Here is a 17,244-nt window from a genome sequence, read left to right on the forward strand (position 1 = left end):
CATGCAGGTGTTCTTTCTCCCCCACCCGTTTTCTGTTTTCAAGAATGGAATGGAATGGAATGTAGAGTTTAGGCCAAAGGTCATTCAGTGCTGCACAGGAAATTGAGAAGGTAGGTTTGAAAGTGTAACAGGAGGAAAACCTTGCAGTTGCACTCTAAAATCATTGTCAGGAAAGGGTGGATAGCAAGATGGAAGAAAGATAATATGAATGCAGGTACAGTAAAACGAAAGAAAGAGGTTGCAGCTAGGGGCCGAAGGGACGCTGCAAAGAACCTTTAGTAATGCCTACAGTGCACCCCGTGTGGTGCACTGACAGGTCAGGGGTCCTGGGAAAGTGACAGCCATGTGGTACCCTCACCTAGATCGATGGTCATGCCTCTGGGGCATTCCTTAAGGCAGGTAAGAAGCTGTCACCTCCCTGAGATTATTGCACTCAAAAATGAGCAAATCAACCTCTCAAAAATGCTGTCCTAGACTGCTCTTAATGGGTTCTAAAGTTCTCTCAGGATCCAGTGGATCACCAGAAGGACAAGTTACCTCCTCTCCTGGAAAAGAGGAGCTCACACCAGACTTCCCCTTCCTCCTGATCTCATCCAGCACCAAACAAGCCTCTTGACATAGAAGAAAGCACCAAACAAGCCTCTTGACATAAAAGAAAGACATGGTCTCTCAGTTTCACTGTCTAAACAGAATTCCTGATCACCCCCCTGCTCCCATTCTCAGTTGCAAACAATTAAGAAGACAGAGGGGAAGAGCAGGAGGTTGCACCACCTCTCTCATACATCTCATACCTGCATGGGAAACCATGCCCTTGAGAGGTGGATGATATCAAAGGGAATCTCTCCCTTAAGTTAGAGTGCTCAGTTTGCACATCCTGTTGAGTGGGCTGGCTTCAGGCAAGAAGGGGGTTCAGGGTTTCCTCTTTAACCCCTTTAAGCTGAACATGAGGCAGAACCTGTCCTGTTCATCAACCATGCATTGCAGGTGAGCTAACAGGTTGTGTACACCCACCCACTGCAACTTAACAGAGCTGCTGGGGAAGAGGGGTACCCAGAAACGCAAAGTGCACCTGGTCTACAGACCTAGTACAGGGGGAACGAGGGGGTGATCATATCCAAGTGGACGTGAGTAGTCTCCCAAAGGTGCGATGATTAACTTATAGTGAACAAGCACCTCTGCTCTTCTGAAGTTTACCTGGACTTCTATGCAAGGCCTTGGACTCCCCTCTTCTCCCTCTTACTCCTCAGCAGAGGAAGAGAGTCCAAGGAAAAAGAGGAGGAGGAAGATGATAACAACAATGAGGAAGGCAATGGCTAAGAGGAAGAACAGAGAATTCTGCTTCATTTTCCTCAAAGATTTACCTTCAACTCTGAAGGACTGCTCCAGGCTGGAGCAGAAATAACAACACTTACAGGGTCAGCTACAGGTAACACAATGGCACTGAAGGATCACCTGCAGCAGACACATTGATGGTTGGTTCTTCACTCTTCCTTCCTGCCAGCAACTTATGGTAAACAACAAGTGATGGAAAACCTGGAAGATTTGACATAGATTACTCATGTCCCAACTGGCTTCTTCATTCTAAAATGAGGGACGAAAAGGTTTGTAGGACTTAGGAGGGGATAACCCTCCTGAAGGGGAAGATTCATGTGCAGGTGAAAGAAGAATAGCAGTTGGCGGCAAAAAGACACCAGAAGTACCTGGCACTGCCACAGGAGTGCCACCCCCAAAAAAGAACCTGTTGGAACTTCCTCATTCTTTCCTCCTATTGCTGTACTTTGCCCACTGAGGAGAGGGCCAGGAAACATATTTCACAAGGTATTGGCCAAAAGGAGCACAAGAGAGAATTACATCTGCACTTCTACCCAAGGCCTTGGATTTCCCCTTCTTCCTCCTCCTCCTGTGGAGAAGAAGAAAATTCAGGGACAAAGAAGAAGAGGAAGAAGATAGCAATGAGGCAGACAGTGGCAAAGAGGAAGAACACCGAGAATACTACTTCCTTTTCTTCTCAGGTTTGCCTTCAACTCTGAAAGAAGGTCAAGATTGAAGTAGGAAAAGTCACAACATCTACAGGGTCAGTTACAGGTAACAATGTCCCTGGAGGATCAGCCTAGGAAGACAAGGCAGCAGACAACACAGGTTGATTCTTCACTCTTCCTCCTTGCTAGCAAGTTGGGTAGGCAACAAGTCATGGAATACCTGGAAGATTTTACATTGATACTCAAAGGAAAGCCTGTCCCAACAGGCTCCCTCATCCTCAAACAAGGGATAAAAAGATTTGTAAGACTTAAGGAGCTAACCCTCCTAGGCAGAGAAGATTCAGGTGCAAGTGGAAGATGTAGTAGTTGGTGGCAAAAAGATATAAGGATTCGGTAGTTGTCGTGTATGTCTTAATGTGAGTGCAGGACCTTATTAACACTGCATACAAATGCTTATGTAACAAGCGCAGGAATGCATCATGCTTTAGTGTATAAGTATAACCAATTATTACTGTGTTAGTACTGAATCACAGGTTTCGATCCTGTAAGTTCTACATGTGGGATATGATTCCTTATTGTGTATTGAGCTCCAATGCTCATATGTTTGTTATGACTCCATTATACATGCTTTTGTATTTTGTTTATTCTTCTATGCGCACTTAACATGTAGCTGAGCAAATAAAACATAAGCAAGAAGATATCGCTTTATTATCGCCCTTCATCCTCAGACCTCTGACGAAGTATGGGATGGCCAAACATACAGGCAGTCCCCGGTTATCGGCGAGGGTCCGTTTCCGAGGGTGTGATGATAACCGAAAATCACTGCTAACCGAAAATCGGCGATTTCGGCGCTTTTTCTGTGATTTTCAGGGGGTTATCGACGCCGAAAAGCACCAATTTTCAGTTATCAGCACCTCTGTTAGGTATGTATCGGCGCCAATATCCAATTATTGGCGCCGATAAGCGGAAATCGGCGATTTTCGGCGCCGAAAATTGCCGATTTTCGTCGCCAGGCAAGCTCCATAAAACTGGATCGCTGTTAACCGAGCCCGCCGTTAACCCGGGACTGCCTGTATTAAAATACCATCTTCTCTACCACAGATAAGAAGAAATAACAAAAGTAGTCATGACAGAATACCCAAAATACAGATGTCATAACACTGGCAACAAAGTATGGGATGGTTGAACATACAGTGAACCTCGCTTTAACAGACTAATGGGGGGGGGAGGTCATCTGTTAAAGCCGACTGTCCGTTAAAAGTGAAGACATTTTTTTTTTCTTAAGTGACGAAATAAACTAGTAATAAAGGTAATAAAACCCTTTTTAACCTTACATACTACTGGCATATCTTCATAATAAATAGCCTACTCAAGGAATAATTCCATATCAATGAAATCAACTTTTACTTATGCAAGGCCAGCTAACAAAATGTAAACCGAGTTATGGTTGCACTCAAAGCACCTTTATCTTTCGGTAACCTTTCAGAAATTTTAATGGTACTGCAATTATGGTAGTAATAATATTTAGGATAACATAATATTCATTTTTCATTTGAAATTCATTATAATTTTGTAGGTAAATAACTGTTTAGAACAATTCAGTCATAAGAACAAGTATTATCGTATTGTTGTTTGTGACTGGCAATGAAACATCAGCGTAATGAAACCATTTTTACTTTATATATTATTGGCATATCTTCATAATAAATGGCCTATTTGAGGTATAATTCCATATCAATGAAATCAACTTTTATATAGATAAAAGCTGACAAAATGTAAACATCGAGTTTTGGTTGCGCCCACAGCAATCTTTATCTTTCAGTAACCTTTCAGAAATTTTAATGGCAGTGTAATTATGGTAGTAATAACATTTAGGATAACATAAAATTTATTTTTCATTAAAATTCATTGTCATTTTGGTGGTAAAAAACTGTTTAGAACAATTCAGTCATACGAACGATACGTATGTATGATAATTATCGTACATTATCTATCGTATTGTTAAAGATTTGTGATTGGCGATGAAATGTAAATAAAATGTTTCCCTTTGTCATTTCATTTATTTTGAATTTCTAGGGATACAGTAAGGAAAACAGCATTTGTAATAACATCACCTTTACATGACCAGTATTTCGTAAGTTACTTGTTGCAAAAGCTAGTCTATACACAGATGGTTTTATAATTTATCAGTTGTCTTATGCTACAGATATGAGATAAATTCATGAAAATTTGCCATAATTTTCGACCTCGTCTTATCTAAAAGTCGTCTTATACACGGAAATACACGGTAGTTACACGTAACTTCCAATTTTGCACCAATGCTGAGGTTAGTGCACGAGTAAACGTAAACAACTGCCACTACCCTTAGCTGGATTTTGTCCATTGAATCCGATGGCAGTTGGTTTTGGGTCCATTAAAGTGAGGTTTTACTGTATATTAAAATACCATCTTCTCAACCACAGGTAAGATGAAATAACAAATGTAGTTATGACAGAATACCCAAAATGGAGATGTCATAATACTGCAAATGCAGGTCATGAATTTAGCAGACAAATGAGAGCCTCGATGGCACAATCCGGTTACAGCAGCAGCTTCGGACTTCGTAGAGGTCTGGCGCAAGGTTCAAATCTGCAACCGACTGATCAGAGAGGCGGACGCTTTATATCGTGTAGACACCCGGATTATGTATGTAATCCAACGGATAGGTTTGGCAAAGTGCAAATGGGTGTTACAGACTAAATACACACACAAAACCGGCTACAACATCTTCTAAAAACATAACAAACATCTCACCGTCTCAAACTCTTGGCCTGCCAGCAACAACTTCGCTGCTGGGAGAAGAGGCGTTGGGTCTGGTATGATACACATAACATCACGCTACTGGGGTCTAAGCGATGTCAGGCTGGGCAGCCGATCCGAGACTACAGTCTACCCCAAAGCCAAATCAAAGTCCTTCAAAAAGAAGCATCATGCTTACCCCATGCAAAAATGGGAAAAAAGCATGTTAAAAGAAGAAGAAGAAGAAGAATTTAGCAGACAAATGGAGTCTAGCCTATGCCTATGACACTACACCTAACCTCCTAGCCTAAGCGGACGAAGTCTAGCCTAAGTCGAAGACAATCTCAACTGGGTGCCTTCATCACACTCAAACCAGCAACCCTACAGCGGTGCACCATATCGGGAGCACCAAAAGCCAAAAAGGTCACTTCAGAGAGTAAAAGGGCTCAAGGTATGTCTATGCAAATATAGCCTGCATTAGGGTTCAAGATAGGTCTATGAAAGTGTAGCCTACAAGGTAATAGTTGTGAGTGTAAGCACCAAAAGTGTGTGATATAAAGGAGAAACTGACTTGGCCTAGCTTGAATTTTATTAGGGATTCAACTAGTTAAGATATAACATAACCTAACACTGTATAGGCCAGTCTCGATCAAAACTCCCACTGGTAGCCTAAACCAAATTTCTAAGTAACTAACAGCAAACATGCCGCTAGATATCAAAAGTCTAGGCAGCTTTAATAGCGATGATGATCCTAAATCAGTGGGTACAAGATGGAAAATGTGGATAGGCAGCTTCCGTTTATCTAGGGGCACTAGGGAAAATAAATGAAAAGCAGCAGAAGCCTTTATTGCTTCATACTGCAGGTCTAGAAGTTCAGATTACAATACTTTGAGTCTAACAGATGATTCACTGCAGGACACAACTGAAGGGCTCACATAATATTTTGCTCAAGCCAATAAATACTCAGAACGTCATCAGTTTAAACAAGGATCACAAGAACCAGGTGAGACGATAGACACTTTTGTGACTACGTTAAAAAAAACTAGCTGCTACTTGTGAACTTATTGATCTAGAAGAGAGGTTAATAGAGCAAGATATAGAAAGGAGTAAGTCACAAGAACCTAAAAAGAAATTGCTACAAGAAAAGAAGTTAACTTGCAAAGAGCATTAGAAATGGCCAATTATCAATCATGTGTCATTGTAGGTAAGACTCATAATGACAGCAGTAGCCAGGTAAGTCAAGTAGCCTATAAAAAGAGTTACCAACATGCAAAGAAAGGGCAAACACATCAAACAGGTAAGCCAACTGTGTACTTACAGAAAAATCAAAGTCATACAGGTAGGCTACAGAAATCCCAAAAGAAGTCATGCTATAGATGTGGTAGACAGGATCATTATAGCAAAGATTGGGATAAGTGCCCAGCGTCAGGTCAGATGTGCAATAACTAGAGAAATCGTAGTCATTTAACAAGTCAACGTAAATTTGCCAAGCAAGAGACCACTAAACAGATCAGTAAATTCAGATGACAGCTCTAGCACAAATGAAGAAAGTACACATAAGACAACAGAAGTAGAAGAAATTGCATTTCACATTAATTCTGTGAACATAGATGCACAAAAACATCTTTTGGCTCAAATAGAAATAAATGGGAAACACATCCATGCAAATAGAGACAGCTGCAGATGTGACAATTTCTGAAAGAGTTGCACGAACAATACCTACTAGGAGATTCAGAACTGATGGAACACATTTTTTGGCAACACCTTTTTATCAAAGCAGTGGATAATGGTGAAAGTTGGCAATTGTATATTTTATAACCCTACCTAATTTTTATAAGTATTACTTAGTACCTAAGTTCAATAGTTCTGGTACTTAATACTTAACAGAGTAAAAGTATTTCCTATGCCAGAGCCATCAAAATTGCAGGTAAGGGTTTTGAACACAATAGTGACAGTAACCTATGACATCACGGGGCTCCACCCACAGTGAAGAGAAGTTTACATATAGGGAAAACATCTCTTCACTGTGGCTCTGCCCACTTGCTGATGACACTAATTGATATTAGTACCCAAGGCCAAGAGAAAGATAAGGCCTGCTTATTTCCCCCAAAATCCCCTATGTAGGCAGATTGTCTACCTCCTTATTGCATCAGCAGGTGAATTCTGTAATGAGCAGGTACCTCTAAGATACATCATTGCCTACGTAGTTACCCCAGGTGGGAGGTGACTCCATCCAATTGGGTAGACCTTGTCTCTCTTGGCCTTGTTAGTACCCATCATAGGCTTCAGTGATATCAATGATGGTGAGCAGGATTTGTCATCATCCCTTTGATTGCATATCATTCTCAATAATTTTATTACAATTTTATTATTATTATTACTATTATTATTATATTACTATTTTGTGGAAGTTTCATCGCAACTTCAACTGCAGTTGTTGGGAGCAACTTCAACTGCAGTTGTTGGGACTAAGTTGTTAGCTTGGAATTCTTCCATTTTCTTGATATTCGTATTGTTTCTACTTTACAAATAATTTAATGCACGTAATTCATCCACATAATAACCCAGTCTATAGCTCATTTGTTAGATCTACATCTATTTAGGGCAGGAATACAAAAAGACAATCCATTTTGTTTTACCTCAGGTTTTGACACTATAGCCTTCTATTTGCTGCAGCAAGAGATGAGTGTTGCCAAGTAACTACTACCCACTATAGAAATAATTACGTATTCACACTATAGTAAATCTTCTCGCTTGTATGCAAAGTAGCAAGCCGTAGCACAAATGCAGTCTTGCAACCACAGGGACAATTCCATATCCTGCTGGCCATTATCGATTTTGTTGAAGCCTAGACTTTGTAAGCATATTCATTCACCACCTACCAGGTGGAGGGGCAGGGCCTCACGACATCATATTATGTTTACATCACGAATAGTTTTAGGATACTTGTCTGTGATTTTCTCGGTTCCGGCATCAGCAACTTCATTTTACTCTATATCAAAACTATCGAACTTAGATACTAGTAATACTGTACAGTACTTGCAAAAATTAGGTAGGGTTATAAAATATACACTTGCCAACTTTCACCTTTATTCGATGCTTTGACAAAAAGTTGTTGCAGAAAAACTGTGTTTCATCAGCTCTGAATCCCTTAGTAACCTAGTGATAGAACCTTCAGACAAGGTGCGCAAAAGTTACAATGGTACAAACATAGATAGAAGTAGTTGGCTCATCACAAGTGAAAGTACAGTATAATGATCAAGATAAGCAATTTACCATTGACAGTAGCCAAAGGTTAAGAACAAACCTTATTGAGTTTAGATTGGTTAAGATGTATCAAATTAGACTGGCCTGATATTTTAAGGGTTACAGGTACAAAACATGAGCCAGCAGAGAAATGTTCAGCGTAATCTTCATAGTTACAAAGTATTGAAGATAGAGGTGGTACAGTAAAAATTACATGTAGTCTTGTTTGAAGGAGAATGCCACTCCTAGATTTTTTTGACCCCAAAGACCAGTTCCATACACATTGAAAATCACTGTGAAACTAGTGAAGATTGGAAATAGAGTTCATGAGAAAATGTAAATTATTCATACTGAGCACACCATTAGTTTCAATTATTGGAACAACGGTCCAGTCAAGGATTAGGTTGTGTGGAATTACAAGATAACATAAATCTGATATGAAAGCTCAACATCCATTGCCAAATCCCAAAGACACGTTCACAATTTTGCCAGGATGTGCAGTATTTTCAAAGGTAGATCTTAGACAAGCATTTCAACAGCTCTCCATAGATAAAAATTTCCAAAAGCTATGTACAGTAGTGTAAACACACATTTAGAGCTGTATCATTCAAAAAGACTTCCATATGGAGTTGCTAGCAGTCCAGCAATCTGGCAGCAAACAATGGAAAAAATATTTGCAGGTATATCAGTATTCATTTTTATTGATGACATATTAGTATCTGGTAAAAACAAGAACGAGCATAGAGAAAGGTTACGTGCAGTTCTACAGAAACCTAAGGAACATAATATCAAAGTCAACAAGAGTAAATGTATTTTAGAAGTTGACTCAGTAGAGGATTTAGGCTTTATCGTAAATGGTAAAGATATTCACAAGACAAAATATAAGGTAAATGCAGTATGGTCAGCAATGGTACCAGAAAATGTAAAGGAATTGCAACCATTTTCAGGTTTAGTAGCATTTTATGGAAATTTTATTCAGAACTTGGCAACAATTGCTCACCCATTATATAATTTGCTGAACAAGGGTGTTAAATGGAAGTGGACAAAGGAATCAAAGCGGAAGTGACTTCACCCACATTCCTAGTACATTATCAAATGGATTTGCCAATCAAGTTGGTTTGTGACACCTCAAACATAGGTTAGGTGCAGTACTAGCACATGTAATGCCTGAGAGTACAAAAAACCTACTGCTTTTGCCTGTAGAGTATTAAACAAAGCAAAGAGAAACTACTCATAAAGCAAAAAGGAAGTATTAGCATTAGTGTATGGAGTAAAGAAGTTCCATATGTATCTCTATGGTATGAAAAAGTTCACATTAATTACAGACACAAACCATTACTGATGATTTCAAGTCCAAAGGCAAGCTTACCTACATTAGAAGCTCCAAGACTACAATGTCGGCCAATTACATTAGTTGCATATGATTATAACAGTACAGACCAACATGAAAGATGGGGTAATGCAGACGCTTTGTCAAAATTGCCTATAAAAAAGCACCAGAAGAACATGATGGAAGTATTTTTTTAATTTCTGCATATAACTTAATTATTACAGCTAAGGAAATAGCACAAGGTACAATAAAAGACCCAGTACTCTCAAAAATAGTAGAGTTTATTTACTGGAAGAGATATTTGTCCAAATAATGCCAATTTAAAGCATACAAACACATTTGGAATGAATCAAGTGTCACACAGATTGTATTCTGAGAGCATCAAGAGTAGTGATTCCATATGCATTAAGAAGTAGAACTCTATGCGAAATACACACACACCACCAAGGTACTGTGAGGTCTACCAAGGTACTGAGAGGTCTAAGTCAACTGCTAGAACTTATGTTTGGTGGTCTGGTGTTGATAGGGACACTGAAAATTTGGTTAAGAAGTGTATTAATTGTGCAGTGCAACAAAATAATCCAAAACCAACAAGAATGCACCCATGGGAATTACCCAAATACCCATGGAAACATGTGCATATATCTTTTGCAGGTCCATTTTTGGGATATTCATATCTGATATTAGTAATGTATATAGTTAGTGGCCAGAAGTTATACCAATGCAAACATCATCATCAGCAGTAACTACAAAATCACTCATGCAAATCTTCACAACCCATGGTTTGCCAGAAAGAATAGTAACAGACATTGATCCACAGTTTACTGCAGAAGAGTTTAAAGAATTTCTAAATTTAAATGGTATACAACATACTTTATCAGCGACTTACCATCCAGCAACAAATGGTGAAGCAGAAAGATTTGTTGAAACATAATATGAAGTGTAGACAAGCAAACTAGTATGTAGCATCTCATATTGCAAAGTTCCTATTATCCTATAGAACAACCGCACATAGCACAATGGGTGTAGTACAGTCATATTTGTTGATGGGCAAGAGGGTTAGGAATAAGTTGGTTCTTATATATCCTAGCTTGCAGAGTCAGTCAGAACAGAAAGGTTATGATCAAGTAAAAAAAATCCTGAGGTAAGCCATTTCACTCCTTCAAGTCATGTTATGGTAAGGTCATACAATACACCAGAAAAATGGGTACAAGGATAAATTGTCAGGAATATAGGAAATTTACATTATGATGTTAATGTCGGTGGAAAGATTGTAAAATGTCATGTTGATCAGTTGCAGTCATTCAGTACAAATAACACAGAAGTACAAGATTCAAATACCTCAGACTTAATTAACTCAAATGTACGAACTTCTCACCAAGACGTTGAACCACCAACTGTAAATACAGAAGAAAATCTTGCACAAGCTCAGAACACACCTATAATACTTCCTAGAAGAATGAGTACAGGAAAACCACCTGAAAGATTAGACTTGAAAGTCTTGAGAAACAGTTGTTTCTTAGTCACATGTAAAGGGGGAGGAGACTGTCATGTATGTCTTAATGTAAGTGCAAGACCTTATGTAACGCTGCATGCAAATGCTTATATAACAAGCGCAGGATTGCATCATGCTTTAATGTATAAGTATAACCAATTATTATTGTGTTAGTACTGAATCCAACATACAGGCTTCGATACTGTAAAGCTGTACCTCATATATGTAGGATATGATTCCTTATTGTGTAATGAGCTCCGATGATCATGTTTGTTATGTTATGATTCCATTATACTGTATACGTTTTTGTATTTTGTATATTCTTCTATGCCCGCTTAACATGTAGCTGAGCAAACAAAACATAAGCAAGATGATATCACTTTATTATCCCCCTTCATCTTCGGACCTCTGCGACGAAGTATGGGATGGTCGAACATATATTAAAATATCTGTACCATCTTTTCTACCACAGGTAAGAAGCAATAACAAATGTATTTATGACAGAATACCCAAAACAGAGATGTCACAACACTAGTGTCACAAGTGCTGTTCCCTGAAGACCCACATGAGAGGGCCAAGAAACATTTCAAGGGCATCAGGAGGCAATGAGTACACTCTCTGCCTCTACAATAAACTCAGAACTCATGTTGGTCTACAGATATGGAAGACATTAAGGAACCGCAAGCATGCCCATGACCTTCACATTGGCATTTAGTCATGTTTCTTCTCCATCTCGAGAAAAACAAAACCCCCAGACATACATAAAAGCAAAATAAATAAACAAGGCACACGGAGGAGAAAGGTGAGTGAGGTTTACCCCCTCTCACCCATCATCTCCACCAGTTAACTGCCATGTTACTAAAATTCAATGGCCATTCTAGCTTGTGCCAGAGGATACTAATATAAAAGGCAATGGTTCTATCCCCATAGGAAAAAAAATATCTAGCTATTGATTTCACATTGTTTATATTTTTAAAACAGTTTACTGCTCTATTTCTTTACTACTCTCAACTGAATTTTACTGTATTTCCTTTAGCTTTTTTTGCATCAGCAAAATGACCCTTGTTTCTGTAGTAATTTCTTATTAATCAAAACCTAAGTTTGTTCCCTATAACTGTATGCAAATTCAGAATAAGGAATACATATCATAATATTCTTGTACTTTTGCACTCTTACCTTCAAGCACATTGGGTACAAACTATATTATTGCATAAGATAAAGCTTACTTCTCACCCAGTATAATAGGAAGACATGATATCTTCAGGATTCTATGTTAGATCTAAGGGTTTGTTTATAAGAAATAAACTTGAAGATCAAGCACCTACTCCTAACCCCACTCACTGTAAGGGCTTTGTTATGGTCCCATTAATGAACCTATCTCTTGGTTGCAACAGAAAATGTTCTATGATTCTACTTCTTGTTTCTTGGTATATGTGATCCATCAACTCATTTGGAGAATGAAAAAACTTTGGAGAAATAAAAATAAAAGGCTAGCTAAAGTCCATTTGGGCATGGCCAAGATGATTTTCTTTTGTGGGGAGAAGGGTTACTCAAGTTCAAAAAAGAATCCTCAACCTACTACAGTATTACCTTTCTGTTCCCGCAAGATGGTAAAACCTGAAGCCATTTTTTCACCTCTATCCTTCATAAAGTTTGCCAAGCTTCAATGCAATGCTTCTTTTATTGTCAAGACTCACTAAATATGGATAGCATATATTCTTTTCATTCTGGTGCCCATGATTTAACCCACATCTATTGTTAAGTGTCTTGCCCATCTACCAAAGGCCTCCACTAATAATTAACATTGGTTGCATCTGTTTCTCATTTTTGTATTTGGTAAGTAAAAATATGAATCCTCTTGCACATTGTTGAACAATCTTCAGTTATTTCAGGCTTCATATTCATTGTACTGTAATTGTGCTTTCCCAAAAATTATGATCAATTAACTGCAAAGTTTAACTTTGACAGCAAAACATAGGAGCTTTGAAATAAATATCAATAAGCTTTCAAAGGAAACCCTCCTACAGTGTCCTCTCTTAAGAAACAAGTGGATTTTTTCATGTGCATTGGATGGGAACTTCACACAGAGTACACGAGGTAAGGATGATAAGGTCCATCATCATCTAACCCAATTAAGGAAAGAACATGTATGATGATGAAGAGTACCAAGAAGTGTCTCTACTTCACAAAATTTAAGTCTTTCCTATCCAAGTTGATCTGGCTTTAAGTTAAGGTTCTACAAGTCAATAAAGTCAGATTCTGCCTTTACACCATTCTCTGGTGCCATTTCCTTGCCACCACTAATGTTACTACAAAGAAATTAATATTTTAAGCTACACAATAAAGGGACTGGTCAGATGTACTGGTTCTAGATTTATGGAATGTACAATGTACTGCTACTAAGAGTATCAAAGACTAATCACACAATCAAATTACTTTGTTTTGGTCCCCTTTAGTCCAGATAACCTTGGCTTATACTTAACCTGAAAGTTTTGAAGTGGATTCACTATCCCTAACTAATAAAAATAACTTCAAATTAAGTATATTTTGATGTAGCTATGATTTCTGACAACAAAAATTAAACTGTGTAAAAATTAATTAACATGTAAAACAAAATGAAAATCCTCTTTACCTCATGTGAGCAGAGGAAAAAATCAATATCAGTAGGGTGTGTGACTTCAGTGTCCACCACTGTTCCTGGAGGAACATTCTTGCACCGGCCAACGCCTTCTCTTTCATTAACTGGAAAGAACCTTTAAAGAGAAAAATGGCACATCAATACACATTCTCCCTCATACAGGTCTAATCTAAATTAACATCTAGATGAAAATTTTCAACTAAATAATACCACATATATCTAAAATAGCTATATGCTATTTCATGGACACTGTCTACTTGGGTCTATAAAGGACAACTCCAAAGCATTCTGGAAATAGATAACCGACATGCTCACTACAATGCAGTGTGACAGCCTATGCACAAAATAAGAATGTTCAAGATCACCACTGAGTCATGGGTTACAGATGTTAGGGTGAACATACTACTCTTAAACCACAGTATGTATTACAATATTACTTACTTACTTAACCCTGTAACATGTGTCTGTTACTTTTAGTGTGATTCTGAATACAGGATGGTAACATTCACCAATTTATTAGTACTAAGAATGGTAATATGGGTACAAAGCTCTTCCTTCCAAATTTTCTTTTCACTAGTTAAACATTTTATACTGCCTGCTCCATAATTTCAATTAATCAGTCAGTCAACATATGGATGATAATTGCATAGAGGAGAAGTTACAAAGGATAGGGCTAATATGACAAAAAATATACCTCTTTTATTTTATAATAATAACAGATGAAGACATAAATTCACATGAGCACAAACACTTAAGAGAATATTCGCCAAGAAAACTAAAGAGCTGAACACAATTGAAATAAACAATAGAGTAACAGAAAGCTTATCTAAATTAACACACACTTGTAATTCTGATGAAAATATAATACAGACCAGGATAATACAGTATTAGGTAATAAGAGTAATACTGTACTTAAAAAAAAAAAAAAAAGAAAGAACCTGTGAGTACTCTTCGATTTTGTAGTTTTATTCTACTGAAGTGCAACAGCAAAGAGCATCAGAAACAATTACAATGTAATACAGTGATCAATTAAACATGATACAGAAATGTAAGCCATTCTCAATAACGGTACACCAAAAATGTGCATTTTAAATATCTTTAATGTAGTGATACCATCAACAACTTGGAACCAGATATCAAAGTACCATAAAATTCTAATTAAGACAAGTATATAGGCACTTTACTGTGTTTTGCTTTTTCCAAGGTGCTGTATCCCTCAAAAAGCTTCAAAAGAGCAAACACTTACCTGAACTTCCTGTTGATTTTTGAGGAATTATGTAAATACCTTGACCCTTATTACAATATTAATTATTATGATCCTTTAAGAGATTTACTTTTGACAGACAATATGTATAAATTATATTTATCTTTGCATGAGTAATACAGATTACTGTATATTGTAATTATCACAAGGGTAAGAATGACGTGAGAGTACATTGTCATAAAAAATGTCAAAATTAATTTTAGAAAATCATGAAAGGTCAAAAGTTGTGCTTCAATTTAAATACACTTACTATGAAAAATATGTTATGTGTTGCACAGACAAAAGGTATATGTTTAATTACGATAATCACATTATGGAAATATTTCACACTGAAGATCAATATTACAAAGGAAAAAATTATTTTCACACTTACCTGGTGTGATGCCTTTTTTGCACTACAATGAAAGTGATGCCAGGTTCATAACCCTCCTCCAAGGCGGTACAAGCTTCACGCATTGCTCTTAGTTCATAAGCAAGAACTTCTAAAAACTGGGATTCACTTACACCATCTCGGTACATAATAATTCTCTCAGGCTTAAAGCGAGTAGCATAAAAAAATGATTTCAAAAGGCTTCTGCAAGAAATACAACAAAATCAAATTAGAAATTCTAAACTTCTATAATAAGGAAAATTGCAAAAGTTAAAATTTTGAAAAAAGAAATATACATTGTGAAATAGTAATCAAACAAAACTTTACCACATACAGATTTATGACAGCATAATAGTGACATAAAAATTAGAAACTTTATTTTCATTAATACAAACCTACTGCATTAAGAACAAGAGAGATGTAGTTGAAGGCAGGTAAAATCTCTCTGGATCATCACCTCTCACATTTTGTGTGTAAAACTTAAAAATAAAGCACCAAGTGGTGGGATCTGAAGGCCCACACTGAATAAGTGTATTTATGATACCCAAAAAAATAATTTTATATAATAAAGGCTGACTTGTTATTCATAAGATAAGTGAGATGAGTTAAGATCCTCTAAACTGATTAGATCATGGACCAGATTTTTGAGATCGTCTCTCCCAATTACAAATGCAATAATAAATCTGACCTGGTAATTCATAAGATAAGTGAGATGAGTTAAGATCCTCTAAACTGATTAGATCATGGACCAGATTTTTAAGGATACGTCTATACGAATTACAAATGCACAATAAGGAAATCGACCTGGTAACCCAATCATTAATTGGCTGCTAATGATTTTCTTCCAAAGAAATACAATGTAACTGTGGATTTTACCATTCAAAAATGCACTCTAGAAAAAATTTTCAAGTCTACATATTAGAAAGTTTACCCAAGTAGAACAATCTTTTAGAATTTTAAAAACTGATCAAGAATGCCTTAGTAATAAACACTATAAAAGTAAACTTACTTTGTCATTTCTTTCATATTCTCAATCATTTCCTTTCGTGATGTCTGGGGACAGACTTCAACAGCATATCTGGATGCAAATTTATCCAGTGAACCCACTACTGCAGCTATGGAGGGAGTTCCACTTTTATCAGAGGCTGGAGCATGGTTCACATCCGCTCCCATAATCATAACAGGTCTGTCAAGGATCTTGAATACAAAAAGAAAATTGTCATATTTTAGAATAACATGAACAATTAAATAACCAAATCTACAACAAAATGTTATTCATCCGAGTTTTCCTAAAATCATACATAAATGCCATATTTCCCAGTGTCAAAGATTTTTTTTTTAATTAAGTCTTAGAAATTTACTTTGCATTCCAGAAGCAGAACATTAAGTTTTTCGTAGGCCTATCCTAACCACAGAGGAAGGTTACCTTTGCTAGATAGTAATCAGAACTCCTGTATATGACCTCTGAATAAATGGTACAAATTATACTTGGTTAAAATAATTAATAAACAAATATCATAAAAAATTAATCACAGAGATTCATTCTCATACAAAAAGAATCTTACTACTACAGCAATACTTGAAATACAAAACTTTTGTCATGTTTATACATTACATATACAAATGGTGTCAATATGCCAAATATTTTCAAACTTTGAAGATTAACCCTTTAACGCCAACTGGATGTATTTTACGTCGACAAAAATTGTCTGTCGGGTACCAAGCGGACGTAAAATAAATCGACTACAAAAGTTTTTTAAATATTTGTGGAAAAATACTTATAGGCCTGATTTGCAAAATTTTAAACCACGCGCCTTGAGGATGCTGGGGTTCACGGATCACGCTGTTGTTTGTTTACAAGCATGACCCCAGCTGCGCATGCACAAATTTCTTTCTTCTCCCACTAAAGAAAGCATCAGTGACGCATTGTCGAGGCGATTTCTTGGGCGTTCGTGTTTTGCGAACTTGTGCAAGTGTTAGCATGTTTCTGCGGCGCAATGGGGCGATGCGCAGATGTCCCAACGTCATCAGGACTCTGAAAGGCGCGTGTTGCCTGTCGGTGGCGGTGTGTGAGACACGTTTTAGACCGGATGCTGGAGGGACCCAGCACCCAAAGGTGATCCATCTTATGGCTGTGTTGTGCG

The 17,244-nt window shown here is 37.3% G+C and overlaps 1 protein-coding gene across 1 annotated transcript in view; it reads right to left on the reverse strand.

The window, feature by feature from the left end:
• Window positions 1-17,244, reverse strand: part of LOC136843977 (protein argonaute-2-like) — a 564,386-nt gene that overhangs the window by 35,964 nt on the left and 511,178 nt on the right. The window contains exons 16-18 of the mRNA XM_067112994.1: window positions 16,110-16,297; window positions 15,104-15,304; window positions 13,461-13,581 (exon numbers count right to left, since the gene is read on the reverse strand). Of these exons, the coding sequence (XP_066969095.1) occupies window positions 13,461-13,581; window positions 15,104-15,304; window positions 16,110-16,297 (510 nt within the window). The remainder of the gene's footprint in view (window positions 1-13,460; window positions 13,582-15,103; window positions 15,305-16,109; window positions 16,298-17,244) is intronic.

Source organism: Macrobrachium rosenbergii, chromosome 12, assembly GCF_040412425.1.
Source record: "Macrobrachium rosenbergii isolate ZJJX-2024 chromosome 12, ASM4041242v1, whole genome shotgun sequence".
In the NCBI taxonomy this organism is placed as follows: Eukaryota; Metazoa; Arthropoda; class Malacostraca; order Decapoda; family Palaemonidae; genus Macrobrachium; species Macrobrachium rosenbergii.